This window comes from Microtus oregoni, unplaced genomic scaffold (genome assembly GCF_018167655.1).
Source record: "Microtus oregoni isolate MIOR12 unplaced genomic scaffold, Mior012 000002F_ref0000024, whole genome shotgun sequence".
NCBI classification, from domain to species: domain Eukaryota; kingdom Metazoa; phylum Chordata; class Mammalia; order Rodentia; family Cricetidae; genus Microtus; species Microtus oregoni.
This window is the reverse complement of record NW_024543061.1, coordinates 45,851,027-45,865,644: the sequence shown is the minus strand read 5'-3', so window position 1 is coordinate 45,865,644 and position 14,618 is coordinate 45,851,027. Positions and strand designations below refer to the sequence as shown.

Below are 14,618 nucleotides of genomic sequence, written 5' to 3'. Positions count from 1 at the left end.
GTGCAGTGAACATTGCAATAATAATGATTTCTGGGATCTTGACTTGGAAGAAGCCTTTCCTTCAGTTTGGTGTAGCCAGAAACCTTTTCTTTCCTTAGCCCTTGGAGTGAGGAGATGTGAGGCATTTTATCAACAAAACCATCAGCCTTACTTTGATATTTCAAAGTGTAGATCAGTTTGATTCCTCAATATTCCACATAAATTGATCCTCATAGAATAGTGTTGGTAGAGGCCATTTGGTCATTTTCCCAACTGCCCAGACTCAACATAATCACACAGAAATCTGTTATCAATTGCAATACTGTTTGACCAAGAGCTTAAGCATATTTCTGGCTAATTCTTATATTTAAATTAACCTATCTTCATTAATCTGTGCATCACCATGAGGTTGTGGCCCACAGGGAAAATCTCGGTGGGCTCCAGCAGAAGCAACTGTTTCTTGTGGTGGCTACATGGCTCTCCCTTACTCTGCCTATTCTCTCTATATATAACTCTTATGACCTGGCTATATTATGTAAAGCCATTGGCTGAAAGTAGCTTCTTTATTAACCAATAAAAGCAACACATATACAGAAGGATTTCTCACACCGGAATATATTATTACTGTTGACTTCTATCCTTCCTATTTCCTGTCTGTAAACTCATGGGCTTCTCTATACCTGTAATATTTAACTACAATGGCATGACATTCTCCACCATGCTTTATTTATCATCTGTTATCATTAAATAAAAATATACTTTCTGAACAGTCTTAATTAGAAGTGATGCAATGAAACTTATTTTTTCTCTTTCATAACATGTTGTTTCTTCAAATATAAAGCATGTTTCAAATATAAAGCTGTTTTCTGTATATAAGCACTGGAAATTTTGCTACAGAAACACCTTCCTATTCAATAAAACCATAACATGCGTCTTGAAACACTAAGTCAATCTCTGTTTTACACTGATGACAACGCTATCACAAGAACAGTGGTTTCTTTTTGTTTGTTTTTGAAAGTGTACTACACTGGTGTCATTTTTGACATTGATTCTTATCAGTTATATTTTCCCAGAGTGTCTCAGACAATTGTCTACAGTATATCATACACTTGAGACAAGTTGGCAGAAATACCTTCCAGGGATAAAGGTGAGTATTTATTTTCCTTGAGTTATTTTAAAAGATAGTTGAAGTTAGTTACCAACTTCTTTTTCAGTAATATATTTATTTTTATCCAGAAAATTCAAGAAAACAAAATTGCAGAATCGAATCATTTGGGCTTAATTAACTGCACACACTGCTTTACTGAGCCAGTCATTTTTATCATCCGGGGCACAAGAAATAATAGAAGTGACACGGCTTACAGTAAACATACCATTTTCATGAGCTGATATTAAATATAATAAAGTAGCAAAAGTAGAGAATAGACAATCCTGATGCTAATTATGTCCCTTGGTGATAAATGAATGTGTGTCTGAGTTGATATTAGCTTAAGACTTAACAGTGGAATATGCAGTTTTACCTTGCCAAATCATACAAGATTGTCTGTTTGTTAGGAGGGGGATATGGTATCTCCTGTGGACACTGTAACTTTGATGTTTTCTCTTTGAAAAAAAAAACTGCTAGCCATGTGGTGGTCGTACCTGCCTTTAATCCCAACACTTGGGAAGCAGAGAAAGGTGGATCTCTCTGAGTTCGAGGCCAGCTTGATCTACAAGACCTAGTTCCAGGACAAGCTCCAAAGCCACAGAAAAACCTTGTTTCACAAAAAAAAAAAAACTTATTGTGTTTGTGGGTTCACAAAACTCCATATTTTCTTACTTATGTACCAAGAGTTGTTTAAACAAAGGATCATGTTTTATATTGTACTGTCTTAGATACACAGCATTATGACTTGAACGAGAATGCCTCTCCATCTGTTATAGGATCAAATATTTAAAACTTGGTTCTTAGTTGGCAAAACTCTTTTTGGAATGATTAGAAGGTAAGGCTGTATTGGAGGAGGCTTGCCTGGGGATAAACTTTAAGGATTCAAAAGGCTTGAGGTATTCCCAATGTGTTCTCCGGGATGTGAAATTTCAGCTTCTGTCCTCTACCATGCTTGCCTGTGTGTTGTCATGCTTTCTGCCATTACGGTGATGGACTTCTATTTCCAAGGAAACAAGAAAATATGCCCTTCATTCATTGAGCTGCTATGGTCATGGTGTTGTCTCACAGCAATAGAAAAGGAACATGTAGAAAATGTTCATACAAAACAAGAGCATCTGAATGGTATTTAACCAAAAAGGGGGGCGGGGGCTACTTGTAAAATGTATCAAAACGTCTATGATCCCAAACACTAAGGCATGTGGAGAGTTTTAATATTCTGGAGCAGATATTAGCACTGCAAAAAGCATACATTGGCACTGTTAACTGCCAAAAAATTCACATTTATCACAGCATTACATTCCTACAGTTGGCATTCCATTAATGAATGTGGTAGGAGAACTCTTAAGTAAATGTTGAACTAAAATGTTCTACACATACAATACGTTACCAGTTTGGCATGGTAACACTAGTCAAGACATGCCTAGGTGACTGTAATATGCAACAATTCCCCCTGAAACCAAAAAAAAATTACCTTTCACGATGAGACTGCCACTACTTTTCCCACTGCCAAACTGATTTGTGGCTACACAGGTATAAGACCCAGCATCGGACCTGGTCACGTTGCATATCTTAAGGCTGCCATCCTCCAAGATAAATATTCTAAAAAGAAAATATACAATGGAAGGCTATTTGATATGAATAAATTATAAATATTTTCAAATACTATTTAAATGATGAATATATAATAAGAATCATTTCCTATTATCATGCTCTTAATTTGAAAACATCTTAAACAGCATAAATTCTTATATTTTGGTACAAATATTATGCTATGGCTTGAATTATTACTGTTTATTTCAGTGTATATTGAAAATCAAATAATTGAGTGCCTGATAGTTCAATATTCAAATGAGGGATGAATAAAAAAAATGTAAGCATTTGTCATACATTTGGAATAGTCAACTCACTTTTGAAAATTGAACTTGGATTCGTAAGAATGGAGGCCAACATTTACATTATAGTCAGTGTATTCATAAAACAAGTTTACATAGACTTTAAAATCACCAAACAATAAGGTGTAAAACCATGAAATTATTTACCTCTGCTAGACAGTTGGAAGGACCATCTGTATGGTTCTGTGAGCAAGGGCCATGCTTATTATGGAGCATATCATACCAGAAAGTAGCAGAGTAAAGTATAATCATGAATGATTCATGTACCATTTGGAATTAAATATTCTTTTACCATATACTACACAGAAGATGAATACTCCACAGATTCCAGTCTTTCCAGAATGGTTCCTTCAAGTTTTCTCTGACATTCAGAAGTATCTATGCAAACATCATAATTTTAATGTAAATAGAGAAAACCCAAGTGTGTTCTTTCTTACCTCAAAAAATATTTTTATTAGAGACAAAATGGGAACAAATAAAACATTTTTGTTGGGGCACACACAGATGTGAGCCTGTTCCACCTTCTCTGAAGGTCAGAGAGTTGGAACTTATTTTTGCTGTTTTAAAATTGTTGATAATAGTTGTAGCTACAAGAAAAGATATCCTGACCTAGAGTGTTGTTGATTGTTTCTTGGACATTATGATGGCCTATACTGGTGAATTGGCTCCATGCTCACCAAAGATCCAAAAATTCAAGCATACTTCTGTGCTCCTTTATTTAAAACAGAAGGTTTGACATAGGAAATGACTGTCTACAGGATACTTGGTCTAGGGTGTGTTTCAGTGAATATTCCTGTTCCAATAATCAAAAAGTTTACATGGGAAATAATGGCTTGATGTCTCAAGTATTGAAGCAAGTAAGAGATCTGGTTGTCTTTTGTGTCATGCTAAAGTAGTCTTTGCTTTTTTCCTCCCATTTGCATTGGGGTATAAAAACGAATAAAAAAGAGGCTGGGCAGTGGTGGTGCATGCCTTTAATCCCAGCACACAGGATGCAGAGACAGGTGGATCTTTGAGAATTCAAGATGAGCCTGGTCTACAAGTGCTAGTCTCAGGACAGTCTCCAAAGTTGCAGAGAGACCCTGTCTCAAAAAGCAAAATAAACAAAACAAACAACAACAACAACAAGAAAATGTGGGCAAATTCAACATTCAGTATTTGCTAAGTAACCCTTCCATTACTAGTCTGTGTCTCTGAGTTTCTTTCTTAACTCTGTTCTATCTATCTAACTTTTCTAATCTTCACATTTCAACCCTGAAAAACACAAACCTATCATCGCTAGGATCATAGCAGAAGTGACATCACAAAATGGCATATGAACCATTTTTTCCAAATTTAGGTTACATTTCAATGGAATATAAATTTATTTATCAATGTTTCAAAAAGTCAGTTTTTAAAATAATGATTGCCATTCAGAATTCAGAAAGAAAGTAGCAACAAACTAATATTATTGACGACTGTTTTCAAAGGAAGATGGGAAGTCCATTTGCAATCATGTCATTGATATTAACTATAACAGAATGTTATTTGTAGAAGTGCAAACAGATCATTGTTTCTAATATGTGTATAACACAAAGTGGTGCTAATATAATTAATTACCCGATTTGAACCACTGTGAATATTAGCCAAATAGAATTTACATGAGACCAGTGTTTGATGCTGGGCTTACTACTGAGGAAAAATTCCAAATTTCTGTCAGTGAGCAGAAAAGGAATTAGAATGTTCTAGGCCATGAAATTTATGACATTATAGTATTCTCCCAGAGTGGATGTAAATTATATTTCTGATTTTTGAAGCATCTGACTTAAAATTCCTGATTCACCTTAAGAATTGCAATACTACATCATTGACAGAGTAGCAAACTTATTCTTGTATACAAAAATTATGCATTTGGCTGACTTAATCAGAAAAGGTCAGAGTAAGAAGCAATTCTGGGCCTTCTCTACTTTTAGCATTCAAAGACTACTAAAATCTTTTCCCACATCCTAAAATCAATATTGTCCAATTAACCATTTTACATTATTAAAAACAATATGTTGCTGCTACCTAACAATAACTAAACACTCCTCAAATACAACAAGGAGAAAAAACAAGAATACAGCCAACCATATTCAAGTTATAGTAAAACTGACATTTGTAGGTAAGGGAAAGGCATACTCTGAACTCTTAGAACTTTACTTCACAATTTGACAATACTTTCATAGAAACAATATTGATATTTTACTATGCTTGTTTGGGGATAATAGAAAATATATATTATAAGAAAGTTTTATTGTCACATACAGAAAGAAATTTAAAGTATATCTATACTATACTTAGGTTTCCTTAGTCTTTAAAGAACAATGTACAGGATATATATATATATATATATATATATATATATATATATATATGAAAATTTGAATAGTCAGCCAAGAGAGTATAATTATAAAGAAGAAAATAAAATATTAATAATTTGATTGACTGTATGCTTTTTAATTTCAGACAATATTCATAGAACACCAATCATGTAGATTATTGCAGATATATTTGAACTCCATAGAATTATGGAAATGATTTCAACAACTCAAAGGATATATTGCCTTTATTATGTTTAGGTATGTTCCTTGTATCCCTGCTCTCTCCAAGACCTTTATAATGAAGGAATGTTGTATTTTTTCAAAAGCTTTTTTTGCATCTAATTAGATGATCATGTGCTTTTATTTTTCAGTTTGTTTATATGGTGGATTATGTTGACAGATTTTGGTACGTTGAACCATCCCTACATCTCTGGGATGAAGCTGACTTGATCATATTGGATCATGGTTTTGACTTGTTCTTGGATTCAATTTGCCAGTACCAGTGTTTTATTTAGCATTTTTGCATCAATGTTCATGAGTGAGATTGTTCTGTAATTCTCTTTCTTAGTAATGCCTTTCTGTGGTTTGGGTATCAGGGTAATTGTAGCTTAATAAAAAGAGTTTGGCAATGTTTCATTTGTTTCTATTGTGTAAAAAATTTTGAGTAGTATTGGTATTAGCTCCCCATATATATCACTATTTACAAAACTCAAGTCTAAATGGATCAAAGACCTCAACATAAAGCCAATCACACTGGACCTTATAGAAGAGAAAGTGGGAAGTACACTTGAACGCATTGGCACAGGACAACCCCAGCAGCACAGACACTGAGAGAAACAATTAATAAATGGGACCTCCTGAAACGGAAAAGCTTCTGTAAAACAAAGGACATGGTCAACCGAACAAAATGACAGCCTACAAAATGGGAAAAGATCTTCACTCTCTCCACATCAGACAGAGGTCTGATGTCCAAAATATACAAAGAACTCAAGAAATTGATCATCAAAAGAACACATAATCCAATAAAAAATGGAGTATAGACCTAAACAGAGAACTCTCAAAAGAGGAATTTAAAATGTCCGAAAGACACTTAGGGAAATGTTCAAAATTCTTAGTCATCAGAGAATTGCAAATCAAAACAACTCTGAGATTCCATCTTACACCTTAAAGAATGGCCAAGATCAAAAACACTGATGACAACTTATGTTGGAGAAGTTGTGGGGAAAAGGGAACATTTCTGCACTGATGGTAGGAATGCAAGCTTGTACAGCCACTTTAGGATGTCAGTGTGGTGATTTCTCAGAAAATTAGGAAACAACCTTTCTCAAGACCCAGTAATATCATTTTTGGGTATATATCAAAAGGACGTTCTATCGTACCACAAGGAAATGTGCTCAACTATGTTTCTAGCAGCATTATTAGTCATAGACGAAAACTGGAAACAACCTAAATGCCCCTTGACCAAAGAAGGAATAATGAAAACGTGGTACATTTATACAATGGAGTACTACACAGCAGAAAAAAATAATGATATCTTGAATTTTTCAGGAAAATGGATGGATCTAGAAAACATTATTTTGAGTGAGGTAACCCAAACACAGAAAAACAATTATCAAATGTACTCACTCATAGGTGGTTTTTATAAATAAAGCAAAGAAAACCATCTCACAAACCTTAATTCCAGAGAACTTAGACAACAATGAGGACCCTAAGAGAGACTTATATAGATCTAATCTACATGGAAAGTAAAAAAGACAAGGTCCCTTGAATAAATTGGGAGCATGGAGACCTTGGGAGAGTATTGAAGGGAGGAGGGGAGAGGCAGGGAGGGGAGCAGAGAAAAATGTAGAGCTCAATAAAAATCAATTAAAAAAATGTTCTGAGCTCACTGGTAATGTTAACTCCTCCTCGGTAGTCTAGGATATATATATATATATATATATATATATATATATATATATGTGTGTGTGTGTGTGTGTGTGTGTGTGTGTGTGTGTGTATAGAGAGAGAGAAAATAAACAAGTAAACAAAGTCTTTACTAAGCTGCATGTATGTATTCAAAATACTGCCTATAAATAATACATATATTAGTTCTAATATATATATATATATATATATATATATATATTAGAATTCAGAAACTTATTTTACTAAGTATTCATTCACTTCCCATTTCTACAGCCTAGGTTATTAAAGATACAGTCAATCACTAAGAGCAGAATTAACTGGATGTAAATTCCTATGTGTATAATTTTATTTGTGAAGAATGAGCTTTCATAAAAGATTTTCTTAATCTGAATTTAAGATAGTCCAGTCAATTCTTGAAATGTAATAGAAGAAATATTATATACATATATACAATTTCCAGTTTCTAATCTTTCCTAACATCTACAGATGTAGTTTCTTAGGAGATATCCATCTTGATTTTGGAATCAAGATCTCTCACTGAACATGCATTTTGCTGTGTCAACTGTGCTGGCTTCCCAGTGGGCCCCAAGATTCTCTTGTCTCTGCCTCATTCCTGATTTGATTACAGGAATACAAAACATTGCATAAGTTTCCCCATGAGGTCTGGGAGTAAAACTCAATTGAGTTCCTTGCACAGCAAACATTTTACTTACTGATCTACCTACCCTCCCCACCCCAACTTTCCACATACCTTAACATCAGGCTTAATGATTTATCAATTATTATAGATGAGCTTTAAGCATTGATTTACTAACACAGGAGATAACTATGATGGCCACACTACCATAAGGATTATTTTTCTTTTGAATCATTGTAGTATTATCTGTGTGGCAAAAAAGAGCATTGACTTTGGTGGTCAAACGGACCATGACATAATTGAAGCCCCTATATTCAATCTCTCTCTCTCTCTCTCTCTCTCTCTCTCTCTCTCTCTCTCTCTCTGTGTGTGTGTGTGTGTGTGTGTTGTGTGTATGTATGTGTGTAGTAAAAAAAGATATTGCTATTACCTGTGTCTTAGGTATGCAGATTGAATGATACTAATAATTAAAATTTGAACTCAGTCTGGCTAGCTAGATTTTAGTAGGTTTAAGGTTAACAACCTGGCTTTCTATCTCTAAGTATGAAAACTCTTCCTTAACTCTGCAGAAGTATAATACTCTTATATACTGTAAAGATTTGTCCTGCATATTGGTTTAATAAAACTCTGATTGGCTATTAGATAGGCAAGATGTATAGGTAGGGCAACCTGCGTAGGAGAATTTGGGAAGACAAAAGGCAGACATCCATCAGACACAAAGGAAGGAAGATGAGAATGCCTTACTGAGAAAAATATAGCAAGTCAGGTGACTAAACATAGATAAAGAATGGTGGGTTAATTTAAATTGTAAGAGCTATTTAATAATAATCTTGAGCTAAGAAGCCAAATATTTTATAATTATTTGGAATTGAAAGGCTGCAGGACCAGGTGCAACAAAAACTTACATCTACATAACTCTGTGAATAATAAAACAGAAAAACGAACACCTATATCACATCTTAATTTGAACTCATGTCCATAAAATATATTCCAAACTTTAAAGTAAATATTTTTGATTAACAGATAATATTTGCAAAGATATATAAGGGAAAAATACTTGGATTCATGCATACACTGAGTAGTAATAAATTCATGACCATTAACATAGCTACCATCATAAAGTTTTATTATTCTTTTATGATGAATAGATTCAAACTTATGTCTTCTAATTATTTTGAATTTCATAAATTACTGTTAATTATGTTCACCCTCAACACTATTCTAGAAATAAAAAAGTGCTTTGCTTACTGAATGACCTTGGACCTTATCCTTCCCTACTCTTCCCTACACATTGCTCACTACTCTTCCACTCTGAGTAGCTATGAGAGCAAAGTTTTCATAATCAACTATGGAGTGAGATCACATAATATTTGTCTTTCTCTACTTGATACTTGATCTCCATCCATCCATCCATCCATCCATTTACACATGTGCTCAGATACACACACACACACACACACACACACACACACACACACCATAATGCTTTTAAACCATAAGACAGGAAGTTCCATCACAAGTGGTGATATGGGTGGACCTTGAAAAAAGAATGCCAGGGATTGAAAGGAGTGTAATTCCAAAAGATGAGCCTAGCTAAGAGATACACACTCTTCTTCCTGACTTCATGATATTGGTCTGCGTCTAGCCACTTAATATAGTTGATATGAAAACTCATTACATGCAAGCTATTCCTGTCATTCTAATTCATTTCAGTGATCATATTTTTTATTTGGGCCTTTGTTTTGTGCCATAGTTAAAAATACTCTTTCAGATACGTTTTTTGGTTGTGACTGGTTCTCACTATCTTGGATCTGTTTGGATCCATCTATGTGTTTTTTGTCTTGAATCAGCCATGTTTATCTATTCCTGGGCTGTTTCTTGTTTTGGTGTCACCAAGTTTTGACACTTGACTTGTGTCTCTACATTTAAAGAAAAACTCTATTTCCCTCATGTCTTTATTTTCAAGTTATCTATTCACTTGGGATATTCAACCCATCATTTAATTAAATAGAAACATTTCCCACAGTTTATTTAGTATGAGTGTTCTATTGTTTAAATAAATTGTACATTATGACATTTATATTTTAAACATTGTGCAAGAAGTTGACCTTAACAACATTCACATGTATAGATGTAGCATGACCATCCAATTTACAGAAAAGGGAATATGTAGTAGTTTTCTGTACCAAAATATCAATTTTATTTCATAATTTGTGCATAAAATAGGAATTCAGTACAGCTAACTATGCTTGACAGCAAAAGATAATGGGTAGGTTGCTACATGGCATATAAAACTGCCACACATGGAGACATTACAAGGTTAAGACTTAAGCAAGCAACATTTCTTTTGAGTATCATGGAAGAATCATAAGCAAATAAAGCAATAAAAATTTGTAATGTCCTTCAGGCTCCTTCAAACCATTAGTCTTCTGCCCCATGGGCTATTCTAAATAACAAAGCTGGGAGGCTCAACAACACACCAAATAGCCAATTAGAGTTCAGTTATCTGGAAACTGGACATCAAATTCTCAGAGCAGTATATTGATTTTTTTTCCTATTGTTTTGTTTTTCTATTGTTTTGTATGTTTGTTTCCCTAAAGTGAATGTGGTATCTATTATGTATAATAAACTGTATAAATAAGAATAACAGTTACATATATTTTATAACTCTAATTTATTATTATGTAAAAAATAGCCAATTCCCTTACATATAGAAAACAGGCCTTTATATATAGACTCTTATCTGAGGTGAAAAAGAGTCTGTATTTTTTTGTGATAGTCTATCAAGATGTAAGGACACAGAAGAATAGCAACAGCTAAATTTCTTAAAATAAAGGAAATTAGGACATTGAGCAATTATAATTTCTTATTGCTGAAACTAGAGCAATACTGCTATTTTTATAGTGAGATTATTAACTAGAGTATTGCTTCTGGTTCTGTCTGAAGATAATACTGTAGACCATGAAATTTTAATTGACTGTCTAATTTTACTGATATCTGGAAAATGTAAAATAGATTGGAATGAAATGAGTTAGATGAGAGGCAGAAAGTGTGTATAAATTTTATTCTTCACAATTCAGTCTCAAAGTAAAATGTCCCTCTGGAATCCATTTTACATCAAATATTGATATTGCATTTCAAGGCTTTTTCAGCTGATCACTATAGTTAAGGTATGGTGTAATATCTATGCTAAACACATTTCCAATTAATAACCTCTCTTTTAAGAATTCATCACTTAATAAGCTACCTAAATGGCTAGCATTCTAATTGACTAAAAAGTAAATATTAAAGCACACATGAATAAATAAAAATAAAGATTATCTTTCCATGTTGACAGAGGTTTCTGTTCTGCCCAGTCCTAGAGTCATTCAGTCACAAAGAAACACACATAGGTCTACATTAATTATAAACAGGTTGGCCTAGTAGCTTACAAAGAAAAAAAAGCTAAACAAAAGAGTTAGATTCAGAGTTCCTGTTCTGAAAAAAAAAAAAAAAAGGTGGGGCAAAGAGTAAGTACTGTGGAACTTGTACCCTATAAAGATTTGTCACTTGTATTAGTTTAATAAAACTCTGATTGGCCAGTAGCCGGGCAGGAAGTATAGGCAGGACAACCAGGAAGGAAGTATAGGTGAGAAAGCTAGAATACGAGAATTCTGGGAAGAGGAAAGGCTTAGTCTGCAGTTTTGCCCAGACACAGAAGAAGCAAGATGAGAATGCCTCACTGACAAAAAGACATGTGGCTAACACAGACAAGAATAATGGATTAATTTAAAATGTAAAAATTAGTTAATAAGAAGCCTGAGCTAATAAGCCATCCAGTTTACAATTAATGTAGGCCTCTGTGTGTTTCTTTGGGACTGAATAGTTGCAGGATCTGGTGGCAGAGACACCTCTGTCAGCATTTTCCTAGCCTTTCTGTCAACTACTTAACTGGCACTAATGACAGTAGAACAGAGAGACTATCTGGCACCTCTGGACAGGATTAAATTTCAGAATTAACTTATTAATTAGAACCTAGTTTATATTCTCATGTAATAATTCATGTAGCAAAATGTGAATAAAACTAAAAGAGAAATGTTAAATTGCAGTTGTTGTCACAGGGACAGGACTGAAAGGCACAACATACTAAGTGACACAGGTCATTCCCTGCACAGACCATAAACCTACTATCTAAACCAGTATCCAAACAGAAAGAAAGATATGCAGGGAAGTTCAGGAACATTTATGAGCAAATATTTTATTTACATATGCTCTTTTCTTCTAAAATTTGAGGAAAAGTCTGCATTTATGGGCATAATTACACATATGTAAATACACACACATCCATATATACTGTCTTAAAAAGTAGAGACTTGAAAGACCCATAGGGGAGGTATGTGTTCAGAATTTCCAAAAGAATTTTAGCTTTAATTTTCTTTTCTGAAGAACCATACAAAAACACCTAAAAATCTTCTCTCCACACATACCAGTTTGTGGCTCCTATCTGCTTGTCTGAACCTCTGTTAATACCCTCTGTTTCCAAAATGCCTTAGGAATCTCCCATGTTCTCTAATGTCCAGCATCATAAGACTATATAATATGATCTCAGCAGCAAAGGGGATGCTAGGCAGAAGAGTTCCCCGGTCTTTTCTTTGTAGACAGTCCCCAGGTGAATTTCCTCTACATACTCTCCAGAGACCACTGATGTGGTTGGAAACCTAATGTCTCTCTGTTTTGAAGTGAGGTCTGGTAGAGCAGTAAGATAAGACATTCTACAAACTCCGTTTTCACTATTCAGTCATCCTCTTGAGCAAAGGACTAATCTATGCTTCCTTGGAAATTACGACAAGGAATACAGATATCTCTAAGCCATCTTGCCTGCAGTTCACAGTATGATCTTCTTCATTCCTAAAGAGTGTATTATTATTTCACATCAGTAAACTGTGACATGAGTGTTTTGTTAGTAAACTTACGAGATCTAGCCAAGCCTGTGCAAGGGCTTTCTCTACCAAAGCATGGCTGAATAAATTTTGTTTCCATTTTTTTAAAAATTGCTTGCTCTCCACATCTTGTAGACAATCTAAATTTACATTTTCATTGAAACAGGTGGCATATGAATAAGAAGACAATGTCTGATATATGTGTTTGGGATGCTTTTGTAATATGTGTGAATGGTGTGTGTATGTGTGTGTGTATGTGTGATATGTATGTATGATGTTTACTGCATGTGTGTTGTTTGTTTAGTATGTATAGTCTGAGGTATGTATGGCATGTACATTAATATGTGTGGTATATATATATATATATATGTGTGTGTGTGTGTGTTTGTATATACAGCATGTGCAGTATGTGTTGATTCAAGAAAAATAATAATGGCAAGTTCATGACTGCTCCATTTCCATAATTAGTTGAATTTCATAAGGTGTGCAATTAGCAGGTATTTCAAAAATTTTGTATTTTTATAATGTTTAATCTTCCTTATCCATATTGGTAAAGGCCATTTTTTTAATTTATTGATAGCATTAATAATTCTATGTACTAATGAACTTGGACATTTTGTTTAAAAAAATAAATAAAAATAAGTACTCAAGTGGTTATTCAGTTAATGGTTCAGTACCTCATGTAGGCTGTGACATTTTTCTATGTGGTTGAGGATGACCTTGACTAATGATCATCCCACCTCCACATCCTGATTATAGTATTTACAAGTCTGTCATTGTTCTTAGTTTATACAGGGATGGGATCAAACCCAGGCCTTCATTCATGGTAAATAAGCAATCTTCCAACTGATCGACCCACTACCTGCTGATTGGTTTCTATATGTTTGTAGATGGTAGCAGAAAAATTGAAAAAAATAATTATTTTAATTTGTATTGTGTGTTATTTGCATCAAGAAATTAAATATTACAACACAATCCATTACAAAATATTTTAAAAGATCTATCTTTATTATATTTAATTTTGTGGAGTGTATCTGCTTATGGGCATGTATATACACATGAATATCATACTGGAGGTGGAATTATTGTAATTTACCCACTGTGTGTTCTGGGAACAGACTCTTGTCCTTAGGAAGAGTGATTAAGCTCTCATAACTGTTCAACTATCTCTATATGCACAAAGTATTTTAAATTATTATAATATAAACCTAAATTGATGATCCCTAAATATTTTTCTTGCTTACCAAAAGTGCTAGGCTGAATCTCTAGTATTTTCTTTCTTTCTTTGGCCTCTTTTCTACCTCTCTCCAGGAAAATATATTTTTTAGAGCCTGTATACTGAGTTATGTTAGTCATAAGTGACCTGGTTTACTGGATAATGAATGAAGTGACACAAAGAAGAAAGAAAGGGAAACCAAATTGAAGATCTATGAAAAGACATTGTTAACAGAAGGGACTCAAAACTACCTTTGCTTAAAAAGCAGGGTTTTTCCACATACAGTTCATGGAAGATAAGCATTCTAGAATTTCTTTAAGTTACATTCCAGGGAATGAACCCTGGACTCTATGCATGGCAGACAAGTACTTTACCAATAAGAAGCACCCCTATTTTCTCCCCTCTTTTCCAATATAAAATAAATGAGACAGACCCTCACTTATATATCCTTTGAACATATGATGTGACCCAGGTGGCCTTGATCTCATTCTACAGTTCAAGCTGACTGCAAATGCAATGTTCTCTTGCCTCAGTCTCTTGAATAGCCAGGATTTCAGGTCTGGGTGATCAAACCCATCGGT

General features: G+C 34.0%; 1 protein-coding gene across 6 annotated transcripts in view; it reads right to left on the bottom strand.

The window, feature by feature from the left end:
• Cntn6 (contactin 6) overlaps positions 1 to 14,618 on the bottom strand; it is a 355,535-nt gene that overhangs the window by 48,423 nt on the left and 292,494 nt on the right. For all 6 annotated transcript variants that reach the window (XM_041634298.1, XM_041634331.1, XM_041634320.1 and 3 more), the window contains one exon: positions 2,598 to 2,725. In XM_041634298.1, the coding sequence (XP_041490232.1) occupies positions 2,598 to 2,725 (128 nt within the window). The remainder of the gene's footprint in view (positions 1 to 2,597; positions 2,726 to 14,618) is intronic.